General features: G+C 49.8%; 1 protein-coding gene across 1 annotated transcript in view; it reads right to left on the bottom strand.

The window, feature by feature from the left end:
• Positions 1–21,875, bottom strand: part of PLCB2 (phospholipase C beta 2) — a 104,810-nt gene that overhangs the window by 38,289 nt on the left and 44,646 nt on the right. The window contains exons 7-15 of the mRNA XM_083165932.1: positions 19,951–20,026; positions 13,254–13,354; positions 11,385–11,551; positions 9,415–9,561; positions 8,480–8,637; positions 5,106–5,188; positions 4,029–4,113; positions 1,245–1,404; positions 1,022–1,119 (exon numbers count right to left, since the gene is read on the bottom strand). Of these exons, the coding sequence (XP_083022058.1) occupies positions 1,022–1,119; positions 1,245–1,404; positions 4,029–4,113; positions 5,106–5,188; positions 8,480–8,637; positions 9,415–9,561; positions 11,385–11,551; positions 13,254–13,354; positions 19,951–20,026 (1,075 nt within the window). The remainder of the gene's footprint in view (positions 1–1,021; positions 1,120–1,244; positions 1,405–4,028; positions 4,114–5,105; positions 5,189–8,479; positions 8,638–9,414; positions 9,562–11,384; positions 11,552–13,253; positions 13,355–19,950; positions 20,027–21,875) is intronic.

Below are 21,875 nucleotides of genomic sequence, written 5' to 3'. Positions count from 1 at the left end.
TCCACCCCGCCGCTCATCTGCTGTCAATACCAGCAGATGAGCGGCGGCGGGCGGCGATGATGTGGGAGCGCGCATCAGCGCTCACCGCCGAGCCGTACACACTGGGCGGCTTCTCAGCTGAATGCAGCTCAAACGGTAAAAGTGACTGTGCTTTCAGCTCAAAGTCGCCCAGTGTGTGTGGGCCTCTAGTGACATCTTTCCGCAGATTATAACTGGCTGATACGCAATGGTCCACTTTGAGCTGAAAGTAGCTCACTTTTGGTGTTTCGAGCTACTTTCAACTCAAAATCCCCCCATGAGTATGCCCGCTGCTGCATGCTCCCGCATCATCGTCGGCCACCATCGGGCTGTTTTATCAGCGAGAGCGAACCACTTTCCAGTCTTGTACTACTACATAGTACTTCTGTGAAATCGCTGGGACGGGTGAAAATCGCTTTTTTTTCTGAGCTGACATGTGCCGACAGGCGGTATTTCATGCCCTACCATCCACTAGGGCGTGGCGGGAGAATAGAATAGCGTGGCGAGCGTAGCAAGGCACTGTGCCGGAAGCATGTTGAGCGCAGCGAGGGGACGTGGTGGTACGTTACTATGTCCATGTCGACTGTGTTGACACGGGTAAAAAAAGTGAATAACCCCCATGTCGACCTTATGACTGTTGACTTTCCCCATGTCGACCTAATGCTTGTCTCGACCTAATGACCCTGCCGACCTAACCCCATGTTGACCTTCACGCATGTCGACCTTCAGTCGTCTACCTAATGCTTGTATCAACCTAATGACCCTGCCGACCTAACCCCATGTCGACCTTCATACATGTCCACCTTCAGTGGTCGACCTTCCTTTTGTTTATCCTATGACCCATACCGTTAGGAAGACGACCTTGAGTCAGTGTGTATAATGAGGGTTGCTATTCTGGTTCTGACAGATACGTTGCTAGCGGAAATTACATTTCTGTATTCCAGGACCAGCACTAGGAGATCAGTTATCTACAGCTCAGTTCACCAGGTCCAGGATAACTGACCTCATCCGATTGCATCTGTTTCATGTCTTCTTCATTCACATTCTCTACAACCTCCTCACTTTCTCCCTCTTTCCCCGCATCTTCTTCCACTTCGCTCTCTTTAATAAAAAAAAACATACATATCCACTGATCAGATGATTTATCATTAATAGATTAAATAGAAAATGAACAATAATAATAATAGCACATAAGTTCTCTGTGTACAATGTGTACGGTCACATACCTGAATTCTCGCTTACTACAGCATTGGTCTGATCTGCGCTGGCTGCGTCACTGCTCGGCGCTTTCTTCTCCGCAGAGGAAAATGCCTGGTTCTTTTTGTTTTTTATTAATATTTTTCCTAGTAATTCATTAGGACTCGGCACAGGATGTCCAGGTTTCAACTGAATAAATAATGAAGAAGACAAGTAAGATGTACTGTAGCTTCAACCCTAATTACAATACTCAAATGGATTCTGTTATCAGGTTAGTTACGAAATCCCGGTAGTCAGGATCTCGACAGACTGTTGACTGCAGCATCCTGACGGTCAGAATCCCAACGGATCTTGGTAAGTATTTTAATCACCCCTCCCACAGCCTAACCATAATCAGATCCACAATCAAAGAGTGACCCTAACTGCCCCCCCCCCCCCCCCCACACTGGCTAACCATCCCTGATTCCCCTCCCGCAGCTTAACATTAAACTCCCAAAAATCAGGTCCCCTTCCCACCCCCCCGGAAAGGTGAGCAACCCTCATGGATACCGGTGAACACCCCCCCCCCTCCCCTCAATCTCTTATGCGGCAGCATTTATTGCGGCTATTCAGGGGCAGGGCTAAAGATGCAAATTGTGTCATTTAGCCACACCCCCTCTTCGAAGACCCGCAAACTGCTGGATTTGCAGTACTGGGGGGCGGGTCTTGATGACATCTACATCAGGCCCCGCCCAGGGCCGGTGCAAGGCACCGGAGCGCCCCAGGCGAGTCGGGGTGGGGGCGCCCCGGTGCCGGGGGGGGGGGTACCTGTCCTGTGGCGCTGTGTATTTAAATCTGGCGGCGGAGGCAGCGGGGGCCCCTGCAGTCCATTAGAAATCACGAGCGCTATCCGCCGGGCTATGCGGAAGCGCTTCTAGTGTGAAAACACTGGCCGCACGCTGATTGGCAGAGATCAGCGTGCGCCGTGCTGCCAGAGTTTTCACACTAGAAGCGCTTCCGCATAGCCCGGCGGATAGTGCTCGTGATTTCTAATGGACTGCAGGGACCCCCACTGCCTCCGCCGCCAGATTTAAATACACAGCGCCGTAGGACAGGTAACCGGGCGGCACAAAATGCCGCCCTCCAGTGGCCGGCGCCCTAGGCAAATGCCTAGATTTGCCTAGTGGTGGCGCCGGCCCTGGCCCCGCCCCCCAAAGTGCTGCTGACAGTCTCCTCTCCCAGCTTCTACCGGAGAGGAGACTTTAAAAGTAGGCAACCCAGATTTAATTTCTTGAAATACAGATCAACCATTATCTGTGATGAGTTAAGCTCATATAGCTATCAGCAGCCTATTCAATATTTTATCTACACAAATCTAACATTTGGAATGAAGACATTTATTTCCCTTAGTAAGTTATTTCACTTCTCTATAAAAGGCACAACTGCAGAATAAAGAAGAAGTTGGTAAAAGATCTAAATGATCTGGAGGCAGTGTCAGGAAGTCGGTTCTTTCCCGTGACCTCTTTATATTTGTAATTGTACATATTAAAGATACAGATGATGTGCAGGGTGACAAAGTCCTAATGGCACCAAAGTATTTTGACACTGTACAAATGAAGGTTGTGTGTGAAGTGAGAAGCACACGTTTGTACATCCCACACGTCATAAAGGACAGGCAGAGGAGGATTAGGTACAGTAGGGACAAACAATGACAAGATTTTATAGCCACCAAAAGATTCTTTTTAACATTTCTATGAATGTCATTTCCTGTGTGGATTCAGTCTGGCCCTGTAGGAAGGCACAGGATATATTTTACAATAAACGTGTATCGCATGCGATCATTCCACCCGGCAAAGTCCCGGGCCGTTTATGGGTGATGACTTGCGAATTCTCCCCTCTGCATACCTCCCAACAGTCCCGATTAACGTAGGAACGGTTTTTGGGGACGTTCTTGCATCCCTCCCGTGGTCGGCAGTGTCCCACACCAGAGGGGGGGGGGGGGGGGGGCGGTGGCTGTTGGCAGAGCAGGTTCAATGCACCGGAGCGCCCCAGGCGCGCGGGGGGGGGGGGTGTGTGTGTGATAGGGTCGCGTCGCTCCACGAGGGGGGGGAGCAGCAGGAGCCAGCCGCGGATTACAGCTCGCTGAACAGAACAGGGGGCATTGCTGACGATCGGGGTGGGGGGGGGTTTGGTTTGTGGGCAGCGGGGGTGCCACCCGCAGATTAACGCTAATCCACGGGCTGGCTCCAGGAGAGGGATGGGGCTGGGGTAAGACTCTGCTGCTGCTCCCTGCTGGGAGGATGAATAGTACTTCGGCCTGCAGGTACTTTCTTCTTCCTGCTCTGCTCTCCTCTGGTGGAAGCTTTCCTGCTTCTGCTGCCCAGTACCTCCCTCTAGTGGCCGGCGCCCAAGGCAAATGCCTAAGGCTGCCTAGTGGTGGCGCCAGTCCTGGCTGTTGGAAGTCACCCCTGTCAGCTGCTGAGCAGCGGGGAATAAAGGCTGTGCGCATGCTATTTCCACATCAAGCTCACAGAGCCTCCGGGCCATGCCCCCACAGCATCAAAATGGAAGAGAAGGATGAAACGAGAAGATACAATTATAGACCACGCCCCCTTTGTTGGAAGCCACGCCCCCTAATTTGCAAGCGCACGCCGCGCCAGTGTCCATCTTCAGGGTGTTGCAAAGTTGGGAGGTATGCTCTGGGACAAGTTGCAAGTGTATGGGGGCCTTAACTTCCCAGCACACATTATAAAAACACGGGAGTCAGAAGGAAATCGTTTCACTGGTACATGCATTAAACACATGAAATAAACCTGCCAATGTACTGTACTCACAGGATACTTTTCCAGGACGTCTGTCAGCAACATGTCTCCAAATATCGTCCTGCAATACTCGGCCATCTTTGCCTGTTGCTTTGCCCTGAGATATAGTAAAATAGTTCAGTACTTTGTATCCAGCACAGAACAAAGCAGAAAGTCCCTATTTATAGAAAATCTGCGGCAGTTACTTAAGACATTGCTTCATTCATTTACCTGCACAACTAAGTACTGTCCGATCTTATTATAAACAGAAATGGTCTTAATATATATATATATATATATATATATATATATTTAGAGAGAGATAGAAAGAGAGAACACATATTTCAGAACTCCATTACAAAAGAGATATTGACAGTTTTTAATTAACTGATTTAAACTTGCAGGGGAGGACTAGTGCCCCCTTGGGAGCAGGAGCCCGGCGGCAGATGCCTCCATTGCCTCCCAGAGTTCTGCCTCTGGGTGTGGCCTGTTCCTATACAGCTCAGTTTACTGCAATCTCTGCTTTGTGATAGAGTTCTTTTTTGTAGAAATGAGAGGCTGCCACCTAGTGGAATACTTTCTAATTTTGGTAGATGTCCAAAGAAGAGGACATCATGCACTGCGCTGATGTCACAAAGTGTTTCCATAGAAGATCACAGCTGTCAACTGGAGTGACCACTATGCATGAAAGGGTTCAACTTTGACATGTTGCACAAGCGGACTTGGCTGTTCTAAAGCTGGGTACATACCAGGCGATATGATCGGTCCAGATCGGACCAACATATATAGGACACATATATAGGTATTTATTGGTAAAGGTAGTATTTTTAGCTATTTCCATGGACTTTTAGAACATGAGAGGCGCACCCTCCCCTAAAACTCTTGGGCATGCCTGTGTTTTCCGTCACTCACAGCGTTACTTCAGGCGTGCCTAGCGGTTTTCTTGGCACTCCCATGTCGCCATATGCGTACATGGGGCTGTACGCATGCGCAGTCTATGGATAATTGGCCGCCTTGCAAATATGCAGCTGTGCAAACAGGTCTGTATTACCCCCCATGGACGGTTGCAGTAATATCCTGACACAATGCATTCAGACAACAGCTACTCACGAGTCAACATGGTTCTCAAAGGACAAGATCACTGGATAAGGAGACGTCTTGAATGCCGATTCTGCAATAGCTTCAATGACATCCTGGAATAATAATAAGAACACCCTAAATTGCTCAGATCTATATTTGGGGTCTAGTTCATGTCTGTATGCACATGACCAAGCAGCTGAAATTATTTTAGCCTATGGAGATGCTTCAAGTGAAGCTGCCTCCCCCCTGCCTCTCCCTGTCACCCTCTGCCTCTCCCTGTCGCCCTCTGCCCTTCCCTGTCACCCTCTGCCTCTCCCTGTCACCCACTGCTGTGTTGCATATTGTGAACCTGGGTCAGGGTGGAGGAGGGGGGCACAAATTATATTTTTGCACCCTGGCCCATAACCCCCAAAAGTTCCGCCACTGGGCACAAGGCCGTCAGTCGATGAAAGCCCCAATGTGTGAACATCTGTATTGCATACAAACATGAATTAGGCCCTTAGCACAATAAAAACTGAGTCCCTTTTCCCCAACATTTACTGTATCAGCAATAATATTGTAAGCTTGCGAGCAGGGCCCTCCTGCCTCTATGTCGGTTTCTTAGCGACCCAGTTTGTTTTATCACTGTTGTTTCCAATTGTAAAGCGCAACAGAATATGCTGCGCTATGTAAGAAACTGTAAATAAAGAAATACTATTTGGCTTTCATGGCTGCATTTAGGACAATAAGCGGTATCCAATCAGCCCTTTAACTTTTCTCCTGGAAAAAATTGCGTGATTTATGACCGATGGTCCTTAACATTCTATCCAATCATAGCACAATTTTAATGGGTGATCATGCGATAACACATGGGATCAAGTATAAGTTCCCGATCCCATGCAGTATCGCGTCTCCAAGGACGACTTATAACACATGGGATCCAGGATAAGTTCCCGATCCCATGCATTATCGCGTCTCCAAGGACTACTTATAACACATGGGATCCAGGATAAGTTCCCGATCCCATGCCGTATCGTGTCTCCAAGGATTACTTATAGCACATGGGATCCAGGATAAGTTCCCAATCCCATGCATTATCGCGTCTCCAAGGATTACTTATAACACATGGGATCCAGGATAAGTTCCCGATCCCACGCATTATCGCGTCTCCAAGGATTACTTATAACACATGGGATCCAGGATAAGTTCCCGATCCCACGCAGTATCGCGTCTCCAAGGATTACTTATAACACATGGGATCCAGGATAAGTTCCCGATCCCACGCATTATCGCGTCTCCAAGGGGATCCAGGATAAGTTCCCGATCCCATGCATTATCGCATCTCCAAGGGGATCCAGGATAAGTTCCCGATCCCATGCATTATCGCGTCTCCAAGGACTACTTATAACACATGGGATCCAGTATAAGTTCCCGATCCCACGCAGTATCGCGTCTCCAAGGATTACTTATTACACATGGGATCCAGGATAAGTTCCCGATCCCATGCATTATCGCGTCTCCAAGCACGACTTATAACACATGGGATCCAGGATAAGTTCCCGATCCCACGCATTATCGCGTCTCCGAGGACTACTTATAACACATGGGATCCAGCGTAAGTTCCCGATCCCATGCAGTATCGCGTCTCCGAGGGGATCCAGGATAAGTTCCCGATCCCATGCATTATTGTGTCCCTGAGGGGATCCAGGATAAGTTCCCGATCCCATGCATTATCGCGTCTCCAAGGACTACTTATAACACATGGGATCCAGGATAAGTTCCCGATCCCATGCATTATCGCGTCTCCAAGGATTACTTATAACACATGGGATCCAGGATAAGTTCCCGATCCCATGCATTATCGCGTCTCCAAGGCCTATTTATAACACATGGGATCCAGGATAAGTTCCCGATCCCACGCATTATCGCGTCTCCAAGGACTACTTATAACACATGGGATCCAGGATAAGTTCCCGATCCCATGCATTATCGCGTCTCCAAGGACTACTTATAACACATGGGATCCAGGATATGTTCCCGATCCCATGCATTATCGCGTCTCCAAGGACTACTTATAACACATGGGATCAAGTATAAGTTCCCGATCCCATGCAGTATCGCGTCTCCAAGGACTACTTATAACACATGGGATCAAGTATAAGTTCCCGATCCCATGCAGTATCGCGTCTCCAAGGACTACTTATAACACATGGGATCCAGTATAAGTTCCCGATCCCACGCATTATCGCGTCTCCAAGGGGATCCAGGATAAGTTCCCGATCCCATGCATTATCGCATCTCCAAGGGGATCCAGGATAAGTTCCCGATCCCATGCATTATCGCGTCTCCAAGGACTACTTATAACACATGGGATCCAGTATAAGTTCCCGATCCCACGCAGTATCGCGTCTCCAAGGATTACTTATTACACATGGGATCCAGGATAAGTTCCCGATCCCATGCATTATCGCGTCTCCAAGCACGACTTATAACACATGGGATCCAGGATAAGTTCCCGATCCCACGCATTATCGCGTCTCCGAGGACTACTTATAACACATGGGATCCAGCGTAAGTTCCCGATCCCATGCAGTATCGCGTCTCCGAGGGGATCCAGGATAAGTTCCCGATCCCATGCATTATTGTGTCCCTGAGGGGATCCAGGATAAGTTCCCGATCCCATGCATTATCGCGTCTCCACGGACTACTTATAACACATGGGATCCAGGATAAGTTCCCGATCCCAAGCATTATCGCGTCTCCAAGGATTACTTATAACACATGGGATCCAGGATAAGTTCCCGATCCCATGCATTATCGCGTCTCCAAGGACTACTTATAACACATGGGATCAAGTATAAGTTCCCGATCCCATGCAGTATCGCGTCTCCAAGGACTACTTATAACACATGGGATCCAGTATAAGTTCCCGATCCCACGCAGTATCGCGTCTCCAAGGATTACTTATTACACATGGGATCCAGGATAAGTTCCCGATCCCACGCATTATCGCGTCTCCGAGGACTACTTATAACACATGGGATCCAGCGTAAGTTCCCGATCCCATGCAGTATCGCGTCTCCGAGGGGATCCAGGATAAGTTCCCGATCCCATGCATTATCGCGTCTCCAAGGACTACTTATAACACATGGGATCCAGTATAAGTTCCCGATCCCACGCAGTATCGCGTCTCCAAGGATTACTTATTACACATGGGATCCAGGATAAGTTACCGATCCCACGCATTATCGCGTCTCCGAGGACTACTTATAACACATGGGATCCAGCGTAAGTTCCCGATCCCATGCAGTATCGCGTCTCCGAGGGGATCCAGGATAAGTTCCCGATCCCATGCATTATCGCATCTCCAAGGACTACTTATAGCGGAATCCGCTTTGAGCGCCTGAGGACAGATTGCCTTTTACCTTAAAGAGAATCTCAGTGGTCATGGTAAAGCCATGGGTGATAATCGGTTCTTCCTCTGGGGGCTTTCCCTTCCAGCAGTCAAGCTCCACACATCGGCAGCCGGAGAGGAGGATCTGTCTGTACATTTCAGGGGAGGAGATCCCGGAAAACTGACCAGCTGCAGGGTGTGAAACACAGTGTACAATACAAAGGAGAGACAACTCAGTGCATGTCTCCTGCAATTCCCATTACATTGGTATTATAGCAACTGGAGGCTGGTACTTTGGGGGAAATTTACTAAAGGAAATTTGTAAAAAAATAGGTGTATTTGTATCCAGAAATACACTTATTTTTGACATTTACAATCCCGAAAATACGGCAATTCGTATTCGTATTGATAGCACATCAATACGAATTGCCATATTTTCGGGATAGTAAATGTCAAAAATAAGTGTATTTCTGGATACAAATACACCTATTTTTTTTACAAATTTCCTTTAGTAAATTTCCCCCCTTTATGTCTCAGATGTAACTGAGGACAAGTGATACTGTATACACTGTAATTCCTCCACAACATTTTACAGGAATTCTCATCCAGGAGTCTAACACAAACTTTGGTACTTCCACATCTTTGCGGCCACAGCTTACGCCAGTTACGTAAGGCGCTTTCAGAATAGCCCTATTGTCCCTTCTCAGGCACCCCACCCCTCCACCCAATCAGTGCACCGTGTCTACATTTTTTACCACACAGACACAAGAGACCATTTTTGTCCATAGCCAATTAACCTACTGGTATGCTTATGGACTGCTGAAGGAGACCCACATAAACCTCTTCACTTATCACATTGCTACTAATCTGGCAACTCTAGTTCCAGGGCCCCGTCCATCTCTTGGTGGCCCTGTGTACCTGGATGACCACTGTGTACCATTACAGACAACAGATAAGTGAGCGTACCTGTGAGGTAAGTGTTGTGAGACGAGTTGATAAAGTAGTGATTAATTGGTTGGGTCATGTCGTGGTTTAATTGTAACTTGTCCAGTGATGCAACGATGTTTTCAGACCCACAGAGGAACCAAACCATCCCTTCTGGAGACAGCTGTCCTGGAGGAGAGAGAGCAATCACTACTTGTCATTATAAGAAAGAAACTACAATGTAACTAGTCATTTTCTAATACTATGGGGGGAATTCAATACGGAACATCACAACAGTCGGAATCCCAGGCCCTTTTCGTTTCTTTCGACTGTAACAGCCGGAATTCAATGTTTTGGCTGCCGAGTGTTGGAAAGTTCGCGGATCAGCGAAAAACAGCCGTATATTGTCGAAAAACGTCCGTTTACCACAAAACAGATCCAACTTTTAAAAAAGTTGGATCTGACACCCTTCAATGCTGTTGTTAAGGCCAGCATTGAATAGGTGCGTGCCAATATTTCGCCTGTCGGGAATTTTCGGCACAGATTGAATTGAATATTGAATATGTCAACCTTCTTACTAATGGATATCAGCGTATCCTGACCTCTAACAAGAAGTCCCAAATCCAATAGTAAGAAGCGGCAGCCGGGACCACTGACCCGCAGTGGCCGGAGTGGGGGATCCCCCTGGCAATGAGTAGAACCCCCGACAACGAGCCTCTACTATGTGGAGGGGGGTGCCAGATACTATTTTGGCAGGGGGCTCAAACTTTGTAGTTCTGCCACTGAGGTTACTTTATGGCTAATTTGGATTAAGAGTTTCTGAATTTTATTTTGTGCTGTTTTTAAGGTTTTCTGTAGTTTATTAGAGTTTTGTAAATGAATACAATGAGAATATTTAAATACTATAGCGGTTAATGTGAATTAACACTTATCTTACTTTTTTAGATGTAGCTATTACCGCTTTTGTTATTTGTGTGTATCTAATAAATGTGACATGATAGAGAAAATCTGATATTTTCCTTGAATTCGGCAGAAACACGTATTCTCCTGCCAGTTGCAGAGAATTATTTTAGAATGTGTTGCAGGGGCGTTTTAATAAAGGAGGCCTCCTCCGCCCAGGCCCCCTCTGCAGGGAGCACTCTGTGTGGTAGGGTCTGAGCACTAGAGCACAAATCTCTGGAAAAATGGCGTGGTGGACATTTTTCCAGAGATATTCATATCGCTGCGGCTCCAGGCAACAGCACTGCATTGTGGAGCCTAAGCACTAGAGCGCTCAGTCTCCACTGTGCTTGTGCAGATCACCGGAACAATGGCCGCCTTCCCAGTTTTCCAATGATTTCTGCAGTACTCCAGCCACTGCAGATGGACACTGGAGGATAAGTATTAAAAAAATGGGTGCAGCATGTGCTGTGTAGGCCCCCCTAGGACTCGGGCCCGTGTGTGTCGTGCACACTGCACTCATTATAGATACGCCGCTGATGTGTTGATTTGTGTTAATAACCGCTCTTCCTTGCAGACCACCAGTGTTGCAAGTAAGGGGGTACTGTGTGGTACGGAGTACCTGTAAGAAATATGTTGCAGGTACGCAGTACCACTTACCCCCTGACCCACTGTCAATTCTATTTTTATTTTAAGTCTAAATATAATGCATCCGCAGCACGCCCACCCAGCGTTATGATTGGTGCTGTATGGAGCTACCGGTTACTGCTGATTTAGCCTGTCACACTGACAGGCATCAGCGGCGCCGGCAGCATGAAGAGCAGGCTCCACAATTGTAAGCACAAGCTGCCCGGCTCTCCCCCAAGCAAGAGCCAACCCACCCCCAGCCATTCCCTGTTTCTCATTCCCTGTCTCCTGATGCCACGCCACTATTGTCATTTAGTCACTCCTCTAGCTTTGTGTGACTACGCCCACCTCATGACACATGGCCACGCCCATTTTTGGTGGAGGCTATCAGTACCACCAAGAAAAAAATTCTACTTGCACCACTGCAGACCACACATCGCGCCCACCTCTCTGTTTGTTGATGGCACTGGGCTCATATTTGTCTATGAGAATTTTGACTTGTTCTGGCTTCGCAGGCGGGTACAGCAATTCATTTAGCCGCGAATCTCTTTGTTTGTGGTTGATGAACTTGGTGAGATGATCTTTGGTCATGTAAGGTTTGGCTTTGGAGTGGCTGGGAACAAAAGGCAGGAGAAAGATGACTGCACAGTACGAAATAAGACCCCGAACACAGCAAAAGTCCATTTGGAATTTGATATTTACCGTATTTAAATCTGAACTTAAAACTTACGTAAAATATGCCACAAACTTTGTTCAAAGAAAACCAAGTGCTAACTCCAAAAGTCGTCATTTCACATAAAAAGGAGTAACAGAGGATTTCCTACATAACGTCATTACCCCCCCATCGGGCTTGTTTGTATATTCTGGCAACAATTGAATCTGCCCGTTAGTTTGACCTCCAGTTTTTGTGGTATAAAAACTCAGTGTAGATAATGTTGACGCCAGAATGCAATGATCTTAACGTCAACAAGGATGGGAGGTCAACATGCCAACAGTCAACATTTACCGTGCTGATACTCTGTCGACATTATGTGAATGTCAACATTTGACATGCCAATCTACTTACATGTTGAACATCGAGTTTTTGTACCCCAGAGAAACTGTCATTGCATTGGATTTTTATCCATTTTTTGATTGCCACCAATGCAAACCACGCCTGCATTACCAGGGTAACGCCCCTAAAATGCTGGGCATACCCCCAGTTGCTGCCCCTCTCCATCCCCTATCCGTGCAAATGCCTCAGCGAGTTTGATACTCCCCGAAGATGTACAGACCCCCACCATTGGAATGGGAACCAAACTGGGCCCCTCGGAGTGGGTCTGAATTAAGGCCCCCATACACTAGGGCGACTTGTCCTTAGGACAAGTCGCCCCCGACTTCCCCCTGAGCTTCCCCGGCTGCTCCCCGGGGGAGCTTGATTAGATTGGCACTTGATGTGCCATTTTTTACATGTGATAAATCGTCTCGATTTATCACATGTAAAAAACCCGGGGAGCAGGGGGGGGGGGCTACAGAGGTGGGAGCAGGGGGGCTGGGGACGCTGCGGGGGACACGTCTGTGTCCCCCGCTACTGGGGACGCTGCGGGGGACAGCGTCTGTGCGAGGCGGTAGAGGGAGCAGGGGGGGCTGGGGACGCTGCTGGTGACACGTCTGTGTCCCCCGCTGCTGGGGACACGTCTGTGTCCCCCGCTGCTAGGGACGCTGCGGGGGACAGCGTTGAGGCGGTAGAGGGAGCAGGGGGGGCTGGGGACGCTGCGGGGGACACAGGCGGCATAGAGCCGGGCAGGGGGAGCCGGCCGGGAGCTGTCAGTAATGAATAAAAAAAAAAGCCCATACAATGAATGGGCAGCCTGTGATTGGCTGCTGAGCGCTCTCTCAGCCAATTGCTGACTGGCTGAGAGAGCGCTCAGCCAATCACAGGCCGCCCATTCATTGTATGGGCTTTTTTTTTTTATTCATTACTGACAGCTCCCGGCCGGCTCTATGCCGCCTGTGTCCCCCGCAGCGTCCCCAGCCCCCCCTGCTCCCTCCACCGCCGCACCGCCCCACTAGGTCCCAAGTCGGGTGGTCGGACGTGCAGCAGGTCCGACCACCCGACGCAGATCCGATGCGCACGGGACCGCGCATCGGATCTGAGGGGACATCAAAACTAGCAGATTTTGGTCCGATTTCGGCCAGATCCGACTGATCTGGCTGAAATCTGACCAAAATCGGCTAGTGTATGGGGGCCTTTAGGCTCATGGCTTGATGTGTGTGTGGTTGGGGTGGCTGTGGAGCGGTGCAATAATCACATAACAGAGCCTTGTAGGACTCACTGGGAGGTGAAGATCTCGTCTATCTCTGGCCGCGGACACAGCTGCATAAGAAACGTCCTGAAGACAGACTCAGGGAAATCCTCGGGGTTGATTGCGTCATTCTGAAGAAAAAAGAAAGGCTGGAATCACTGTATAATGACATACTGGTCATGTAGGAGCCGGACTGGAGGCAAAGCCTGGGGGTAGGCTCCCCTGACAGGGTTTGTAGGGAGCTGACTAGCAGGATAGTCATAGGAGGGGTGTCTAAGGAGAGGGTCATAGGGGGAGGGGCTTAACGGGGTGTTAGAAGGGTTTATAAGCAGGGTTCAGGCGGGAAATAGGGGTCACTGGGAGATTTTCTCAACAGCTAAGCAGCGCTGGCATCTCCCATGGCTTCCCCAGGCAACGCTGATGCTGAAGTATCCGCTGCGCTTGCTGCCCTCAGGGAGGCAGCGGGCACCAGAGGGGCTGAGTGGCTGCAGCAGCAGATGTCAGGTCTGCTGGGGGGACTGGGAGCAGCAACGCAGGAGGCTGCTCCAGCGGGTGCACGGCCTCGGAGGTCTAGGCCTCCGGAGCGCTTCAGCCCATCTGTGTCCCCCAGGGTTCAGCGCCGTTCACGGAGCCCCGTTAGGGACCCTCCAGGCCAGGCTGCGGGCCGGGCACCTTCCGCCCGCAGGACCAGGTCTGGGAGGAATCCAACCAGCAGGCGGAACCCTCCGCGCGGGGGGGATCCCCCCCTGTGCAAGAAGATCCGGCGGTGCGAGGTACTGGACCTGGAGCGGCGGGGCATGCGGCGCATGCTGCCGCCCAGCGTGGGGTGAGTCGTGCCAGGGGGGCTGAAGTACAGGCTGGGGACCGCAGGCCTGGTACACGGAGCGAGCGGCGCACAGCTGGCTCCGCCTCCAACGAGGTCACGCCGGCTGGTGCTGTGCCTGAGGGTCGGGATGACAGGAGAAGAGAGATGTCAGCGTCAGCAGAGGATAGAGAAGTACCTGGTCCTTCATCATTGGCTGGGGCTCGTCAGGACACTGGACCGGCGGCTGCTGGGTTCACAGCCCCCAGGCAGCCTGGTGAGTCTGTCTCTATGTCTGTTAATGCTTTAGCGCAGAGTCAGGGGGGGGGAGGGTAAGCCCTCCAGGGGGAGATGTGCAGAGGCTTTAACGAATTATTGAGTGGTTTTGCAGATTGGTTGGTGGGTTTGCGGCAGGGGGCGGGGCCGTCCCCGGCGGCGGCGTGGGCGCCGCAGAATTCGGGCACACCAGCTAGCAATAGTGTGCCAGTCAGTAATAGTGTGCCGGTTAGCAGTGGGGTGCCGGTGAGCAGCGGGGTGCCGGTACCTGGTGGTGAGCAAAGTAGCAGTAGTGCGGGGGCAGAAGGGGGCAGTGTGGGGACGCAGGAGGAGAGTGGGAGGCTCAGTGACACTGCAAAAGGGGAGGTGTATGTATGTTTTGAGGGGCCATTGGGGGCCCATCTGAAACAGGAGGTGCGGGAGAAGATTTGGAAAGGGGAATACGTGGATATATTTTCATTGCTCCCTTTAGAGCATTTTAATCTGGATAGGCCCCGTAAGGAGGAGAAGAAGGAGGAGGAGGATCGGCGGCGGTATCGGCTGATACCGCGGTCATTCACGAACTGGTTGCAAGCATTTGCTATTTTAGCTAGCGTGATTGGGGAGAAGGCCCCTGACAATTGTTCAGGCTTGTTTTGTTACATGGATGCGATAGGAGAGGCGTACCGGGTGTATGGGGGCTTGGCTTGGCTCCGGTACGACGAGCAGTTTAGACAGAGGAAGGTGGTGCGCCCTAACATACGTTGGGACCATAAGGATATTGCTTTATGGTTAAAGGTGACGGCTCCCATAAAAAGTGGGCAGCCCTTTCGTGGGGACGGGGGGGGGCCGAGGGAGGCCACAAACGGGACGGCCATGCAGAAGGGACTCTGCTTTGCCTTTAATGACGGGTCATGCCGGTTTGGGGCAAAATGCAAATTTAAGCATGAGTGTTCCTCGTGTGGAGGGACCCATGGTGCAAATAAATGCTTCAGAGGGAAGTCACGGGACGGTAATTCAAAAGGGGGAGACACCGGTTCGGCTGGAAAGGATGCTGGGCTATCTGCGTAGGTATCCTGACCAGCAGACAGCCGCGTTGTTGGAGGAGGGGTTTAGGGAAGGTTTTAAGATACCTTCTGACGTGCAGGTTTCAGGGAGTTTTCGGAGGAATTTGAAGTCTGCAAGGGAGCATCCAGAGGTGGTTCAGGAAAAACTGCTTAAGGAGGTGCAGCTGGGTCGTATGGCTGGACCTTTTGGGGCGGCGCCATGGCCAGATTTGATAGTCTCTCCATTGGGGGTGGTACCTAAAAAGGAGGCGAACAAGTTTCGTCTTATACACCATTTATCGTTTCCAAAAGGGGCGTCGGTCAATGATGGCATTGACCCCGACATCTGCTCGGTGGTTTATACATCGTTTGACGCGGCAGTTCAGTGGGTGAAGCGGTTTGGGAAAGGGGCCAGGTTGGCAAAGACTGATATTGAATCGGCATTCCGTTTGCTGCCGGTTCACCCAACCAGTTTGCGTTTGTTGGGATGTTGTTGGGATGGGGAGTTTTTTGTTGATCGATGTTTACCGATGGGTTGTTCCTTGTCGTGTGCTTATTTTGAGGCCTTTAGTTCTTTTTTGGAGTGGGTGGTTAAGGATGTTTCTGGGTGCAGTTCAGTTATTCATTACCTAGATGACTTCTTATGTATTGGTCCTGGGGGGACCGGTGTATGTGATTTATTGTTGAGGACTGTTGAACGGGTGGCGGCAGACTTCGGGGTCCCGCTGGCACCAGGGAAGACGGAGGGCCCTGCGACTGTGATCAGTTTTTTGGGTATTGTCATTGATACCAAAAATATGGAGTGCCGCCTGCCCGAGGAGAAATTGCTGGGTTTGAAGGCCGAGGTAGGGAGGGCATTGCTGTTAAAGAAGATTAGATTGCGGGAATTGCAGTCCTTGCTGGGTAAATTGAATTTTGCGTGTCGCATTATGCCTATGGGCCGCATTTTCAGCAGGAGGCTGGCAGCAGCGACAGCGGGGGTGGTTCTTCCTCATCATTTTGTCAGATTAGGTAGCGAGTTGAAAGGGGATTTGCGGGTGTGGGCAACCTTTTTGGAAGCTTTTAACGGCAGAGCTTTGTGGATGTCGGACACATGCGTGGCTACTGAGCTAGACCTCTTCACGGACGCGGCCGGGAGTGGCGGTTTTGGAGCATATTGCCAGGGACATTGGTGTGTAGGCCGGTGGCCGGAGTCTTGGGTGCAGAGGGGCATGGTAAAAAACTTGGCATTGTTGGAGTTGTTTCCTATTTTGGTTGCAGTAGTTGTTTGGGGGGAGTTGTTCCGCAATAGGAAGATTTGTTTTCACTGCGATAATTTGGGCGTTGTCATGGCTATTAACCAATTGTCGGCATCTTCACCGCCAGTGGTCACTATTTTGCAGCAGTTAGTATTGGAATGTCTGGCTTTGAATTTGTGGGTGGTGGCTAGGCACGTCCCCGGTGTCTCTAACGGCATTGCGGATTCTTTATCTCGTTCACAGTGGGAACGTTTCCGGGAGTTGGCACCGGAGGCGGACAGGGAGGAGACCGGGTTCCCGAGCCGGCTCTGGGCTCTGCTGGACGGGTAGTCGATCAGCTCATCAGGGAATCTTTGGCCCCGAATACATGGTCAGCATACAATCAGGAATGGCGGAGCTGGTTGGAATGGCGTGAGGTAGTAGGTTTGAAGGAGGATGATGACGAGTTGGCTGTCCTATTGTATATCGGCCATTGTAAGGAGATTGGTTGGTCAGTGGCAAAAATCACGCGCTGCATGGCGGGTTTGGCTTTTGGGTTTCGTGCAGGCGGCAGGCCTGATGTTACTAAGAATTTCCTGATTGCGCAAGCCTTGAAAGGTTGGAGGAAAGGACATGTGGTACAGGATCAGAGAAGGCCGGTGTCCTTCAAGTTGTTACAGAACATGGGCATGAAGTTAGGGGAGGTCTGTAGTTCCAATTTCGAGGAAAGGTTGTTCGGGGTAGCCTTTTCGCTTGCCTTCTTCGGGGCACTGCGGATAGGTGAGCTCGTGAGTCCAAGCGTGTCCAGGCCGGGGGGCTTGTTAGAGGAGGATGTGGATTTATACTCGGATAGGGTGGAGCTAGTAGTGAGGAGGTCTAAGACGGATCAGTTAGGGAAGGGGAAGAAGGTAGTTCTCTTTTCTGTACCAGGGTCGGATATGTGCCCGGTGACACGGCTAAGGATATTTAAGGAAGTCAGAGCGGGCAGGGAAAGGGATCCCTTGTTGATACATGCAAATGGATCCTTTTTATCACGGTTCCAGTTCACAAGTGTGTTTAGAGCAGTACTACGTACGTTGGGCCTCAAGGGGGAAGAGTACGCGGGTCACTCTTTCCGCATTGGGGCCGCAACTGAGGCTGCGAGAATGGGATTTGGGGATGAGTTAATTAAGCGTATTGGGCGGTGGGAATCGTCTCGTTTTCGTTCTTATGTTCGTTTAGGGGATTGTTGAGGTTGACTGTGTTCTTTTCTGTTTTAGGGCAGCCTCCGTGCCTGATTTGGATTTTAGGACATTCATATGTCTTTTGGGGAGCTTTACGGGCTGATGTTAGACCGAATGGCCGCCAGCTAGGTTTGGATAGAGAGGAGGCGTTGGTCCGCTGGCTGGGGAAGCGCGGTATGGTATGGAGTGGAGTGCTGCAGGAATTTCACCGTTTTGTTCGGCTCGATAGGGTTCCCGACATATTAGTTTTACACGTGGGCGGGAATGACCTTGGGGGCAGACCATTTAGGGAGTTGATACGGGATATCAAGTTTGATCTCCTACGTTTATGGGCAATGTTTCCGGAATTGATCACGGTTTGGTCGGATATCGTGCCACGCCATTATTGGAGGGATGCGAGGTCGGCTGACAAGCTCAATAAGGCACGGATAAAAGTTAACAGGGCGATTGGGCGTTTTATGGCCAGAAACGGGGCTGTTGTGGTGAGGCACAGGGAACTTGAGTCTGGTGCCGGGGCATTTTGGAGAGGGGACGGTGTGCACCTGAATGCTGTGGGGATAGATGTTTGGTCTTTGGGACTACAAGAGGGAATAGAAACAGCGTTCCGGATGTGGGGGGGCGCACGGGGTTAAGGGTTTAACCTCGTGCTTGGTGGCGGAGGGGGGTCCTCGAGGTTAGTGGCATTGAGGCTTAATTATGCGGCGGGGAGGGCCCCATGAGGGGGCTGGACTCCCCTGGGTGAGGTTAATTAATGAGCACTGGGTGTTTACAATTGGTGCCCTCGAGCCAATCGCTATCGGCTGGGGGTAAGAGCTCCTGGAAGTGCTTAGAGGTGTGGATAGATTTATTGAGGGCCTCGGGGACCACCTTCCGTGGGAATGTTTTTGGTTATTGTTAAAATTGTATTGTTTCAATAAAGATGGCTGCTGTGGCCAATTTTATCCAACAAGAGAGTTATGTCATCTTTGGGGGGGATAATTGGGCACAGCTATTAGACAATACCCTGTCATGTAGGAGCCGGACTATAGGCAAAGCCTGGGGGTAGGCTCCCCTGACAGGGTTTGTAGGGAGCTGACTAGCAGGATAGTCATAGGAGGGGTGTCTAAGGAGAGGGTCATAGGGGGAGGGGCTTAACGGGGTGTTAGAGGGGTTTATAAGCAGGGTTCAGGCGGGAAATAGGGGTCACTGGGAGATTTTCTCAACAGCTCCCACCCACCCTTCCCTGTTTTTTATAGGTTAGGTAGAATATTTGATAGGATGTCTTTTTGTCACAGTGGCCTGTGCGGAGCGGGGTCCTCGAGGTTAGTGGCATTGAGGCTTAATTATGCGGCGGGGAGGGCCCCATGAGGGGGCTGGACTCCCCTGGGTGAGGTTAATTAATGAGCACTGGGTGTTTACAATTGGTGCCCTCGAGCCAATCGCTATCGGCTGGGGGTAAGAGCTCCTGGAAGTGCTTAGAGGTGTGGATAGATTTATTGAGGGCCTCGGGGACCACCTTCCGTGGGAATGTTTTTGGTTATTGTTAAAATTGTATTGTTTCAATAAAGATGGCTGCTGTGGCCAATTTTATCCAACAAGAGAGTTATGTCATCTTTGGGGGGGATAATTGGGCACAGCTATTAGACAATACCCTGTCATGGTCATTGCAGCAGGACACCGTACACGGACACAGGATGGGACAAGTCAGTTATTGTCAATGGGTCTGATCCAGATTGGCCCGTGTTTATGTACATCTCCACTAGAGATGGAGATCTCCTTCTGAGTGGTCGCTCAAAGTGTCAATCATACTACAGCTTTTTGGAGGCGGGGACAGGGCAGTGCTGTTTGCATTTCAAGACAATGGGAGCGTCGGCACCATTTTCTGGGAGTGGCGTGGCCAGTGCCCGCATCTTCGGACACATATACTGACCTCTCAAGTTGGCAGGAGGCGGCAATTCTGAGTACACCTTTTTACGAATCAGAAAATGCTAGCCTATATTAAAAGACTAACTCTGCTCCTCACCTCTACGGGGGGAGGGGCACGCTAGCTGCCACTAGATGGCACCCGGCAGAGCAATTTAAGCGTTGATCCGTTGAACCATGGCCGCTGATATCACTGTTTTGTTATTCCGTTACATTGATGGGCTGGTAACTAGTACGCAATAAGCCGCCGACACACAAAGACTCTGAAATTCTGGAACTCACTTTCCCCTTCGAAAGATGACAAGCGCTTAAAGCTTGTTCCACTCTCTTCCTGTCTGCCGGAAACAGCTGGAAAATACTGTGCAAGAAGCAAAAACAGACATGACTTGAAGATTGCAGAATCTACATCGTAGAACGTACGGTAACGCCTCTGAGGACTGAGAGACGGGTCACTAGCAGGGTTACAGGAGATGCACAATAACCAGATACGGGGCCAGATGCACTAAGCTTCAAAAGTGATAAAATGGAGAGTGATAAACCACCAACCAATTAGCTCCTGTCTGACATTTTTCAAACACAGTCTGTGACATGGCAGGTAGGAGCTGATTGGCTGGCTGTTTATCACTCTCCATTTGATCACTTTTGAAGCTTAGCGCATCTGGCCCAATAAAATGTCTGCAGTTCATGGAAGTACAATAGGGATTATTACTGTAGATCACATCTTTTCAGCAAATGACAAATAATTAATAAACAAATAGGTTGGTGGGATGTTTCATAATAATTTAAAGGTAGACCACAATGAAAATAAAATAAAATAAAAATGAAAAAATATGATATTCATAAACATTTACTAGAACTTTTACGTTACTCGGAATGATAGTTTTCTACAGGTAGTAATAAGTAGGGATGGCCATCGGTGCAGTCACCATCGATGGTTGCCATTGATGGCGATTCTGCAACCAGCCATCGATAGTATTAAACTATTTGATGGATAACCATCGACAGTTTTAGCTATCGATGGTCATCAATTATTTTTGACTGACTGATCAGAACTCGGGGGTGGTGCTTCTGGGTGTTGGGGGCGGAGCACCTTGAAACAAAAAAAAAGAAACTTCGGTTCTCCTTTGCCATCGATGTAGGGAAACTGTCTGGTTCTCCTACATCAATGGCAAAAGTATTCACCATTGGCCCTAAACCATCAATGATTTCAAATAATCGATGGTCGGTGGCCATCCGTAGTAATGAGAAGAATGACAGCTATCTGCATGTGAGGTGTAGTACAGAAATATACCATATAAATAAGTACCGCAGTGTTTTGATTTTGATGGTTTACGTAATGAAACCTACAGTAGTACCGATATTATCAGACTGACTTGGAATTGGATGGGGTTGGTATAATAAGAAAAGGTGAATTAACAAGGGAGGTAACCGGACCTTGCATGTCTTTAAAGTTCTTTATTTCATTTTAAATTCCAGCCAGCCAAAGCAGGGGACCACTGACTCCCCTCACGGCTATTAGACCGCACCTCTTATCAGTCATACTGTGCAACATCAGGTGTAAGATGGCGGGGCTGGCGGAAACATGACACAACATGACACATCATGTCTCACCTATACAACCCACCCTCACGCCTCCCCTACTTCTTCCTATACCAACCACACTAGTACACCCTCACACCTCCCCTACTTCCTATACTAACCACACTAGTGCACCCTCACACCTCCCCTACTTCATATACTAACCACACTAGTGCACCCTCACACCTCCCCTATTTCCTATACTAACCACACTAGTGCACCCTCACACCTCCCCTACTTCTTCCTATACCAACCACACTAGTGCACCCTCACACCTCCCCTACTTCTTCCTATACCAACCACACTAGTGCACCCTCACACCTCCCCTACTTCCTATACCAACCACACTAGTGCACCCTCACACCTCCTCTACTTCTTCCTATACCAACCACACTAGTGCACCCTCACACCTCCCCTACTTCTTCCTATACCAACCACACTAGTGCACCCTCACACCTCCCCTACTTCTTCCTATACCAACCACACTAGTGCACCCTCACACCTCCCCTACTTCTTCCTATACCAACCACACTAGTGCACCCTCACGCCTCCCCTACTTCTTCCTATACCAACCACACTAGTGCACCCTCACGCCTCCCCTACTTCTTCCTATACCAACCACACTAGTG

This window comes from Crinia signifera, chromosome 12 (genome assembly GCF_055691185.1).
Source record: "Crinia signifera chromosome 12, ASM5569118v1, whole genome shotgun sequence".
In the NCBI taxonomy this organism is placed as follows: Eukaryota; Metazoa; Chordata; class Amphibia; order Anura; family Myobatrachidae; genus Crinia; species Crinia signifera.
This window is presented reverse-complemented; position numbering and strand designations above follow the sequence as displayed.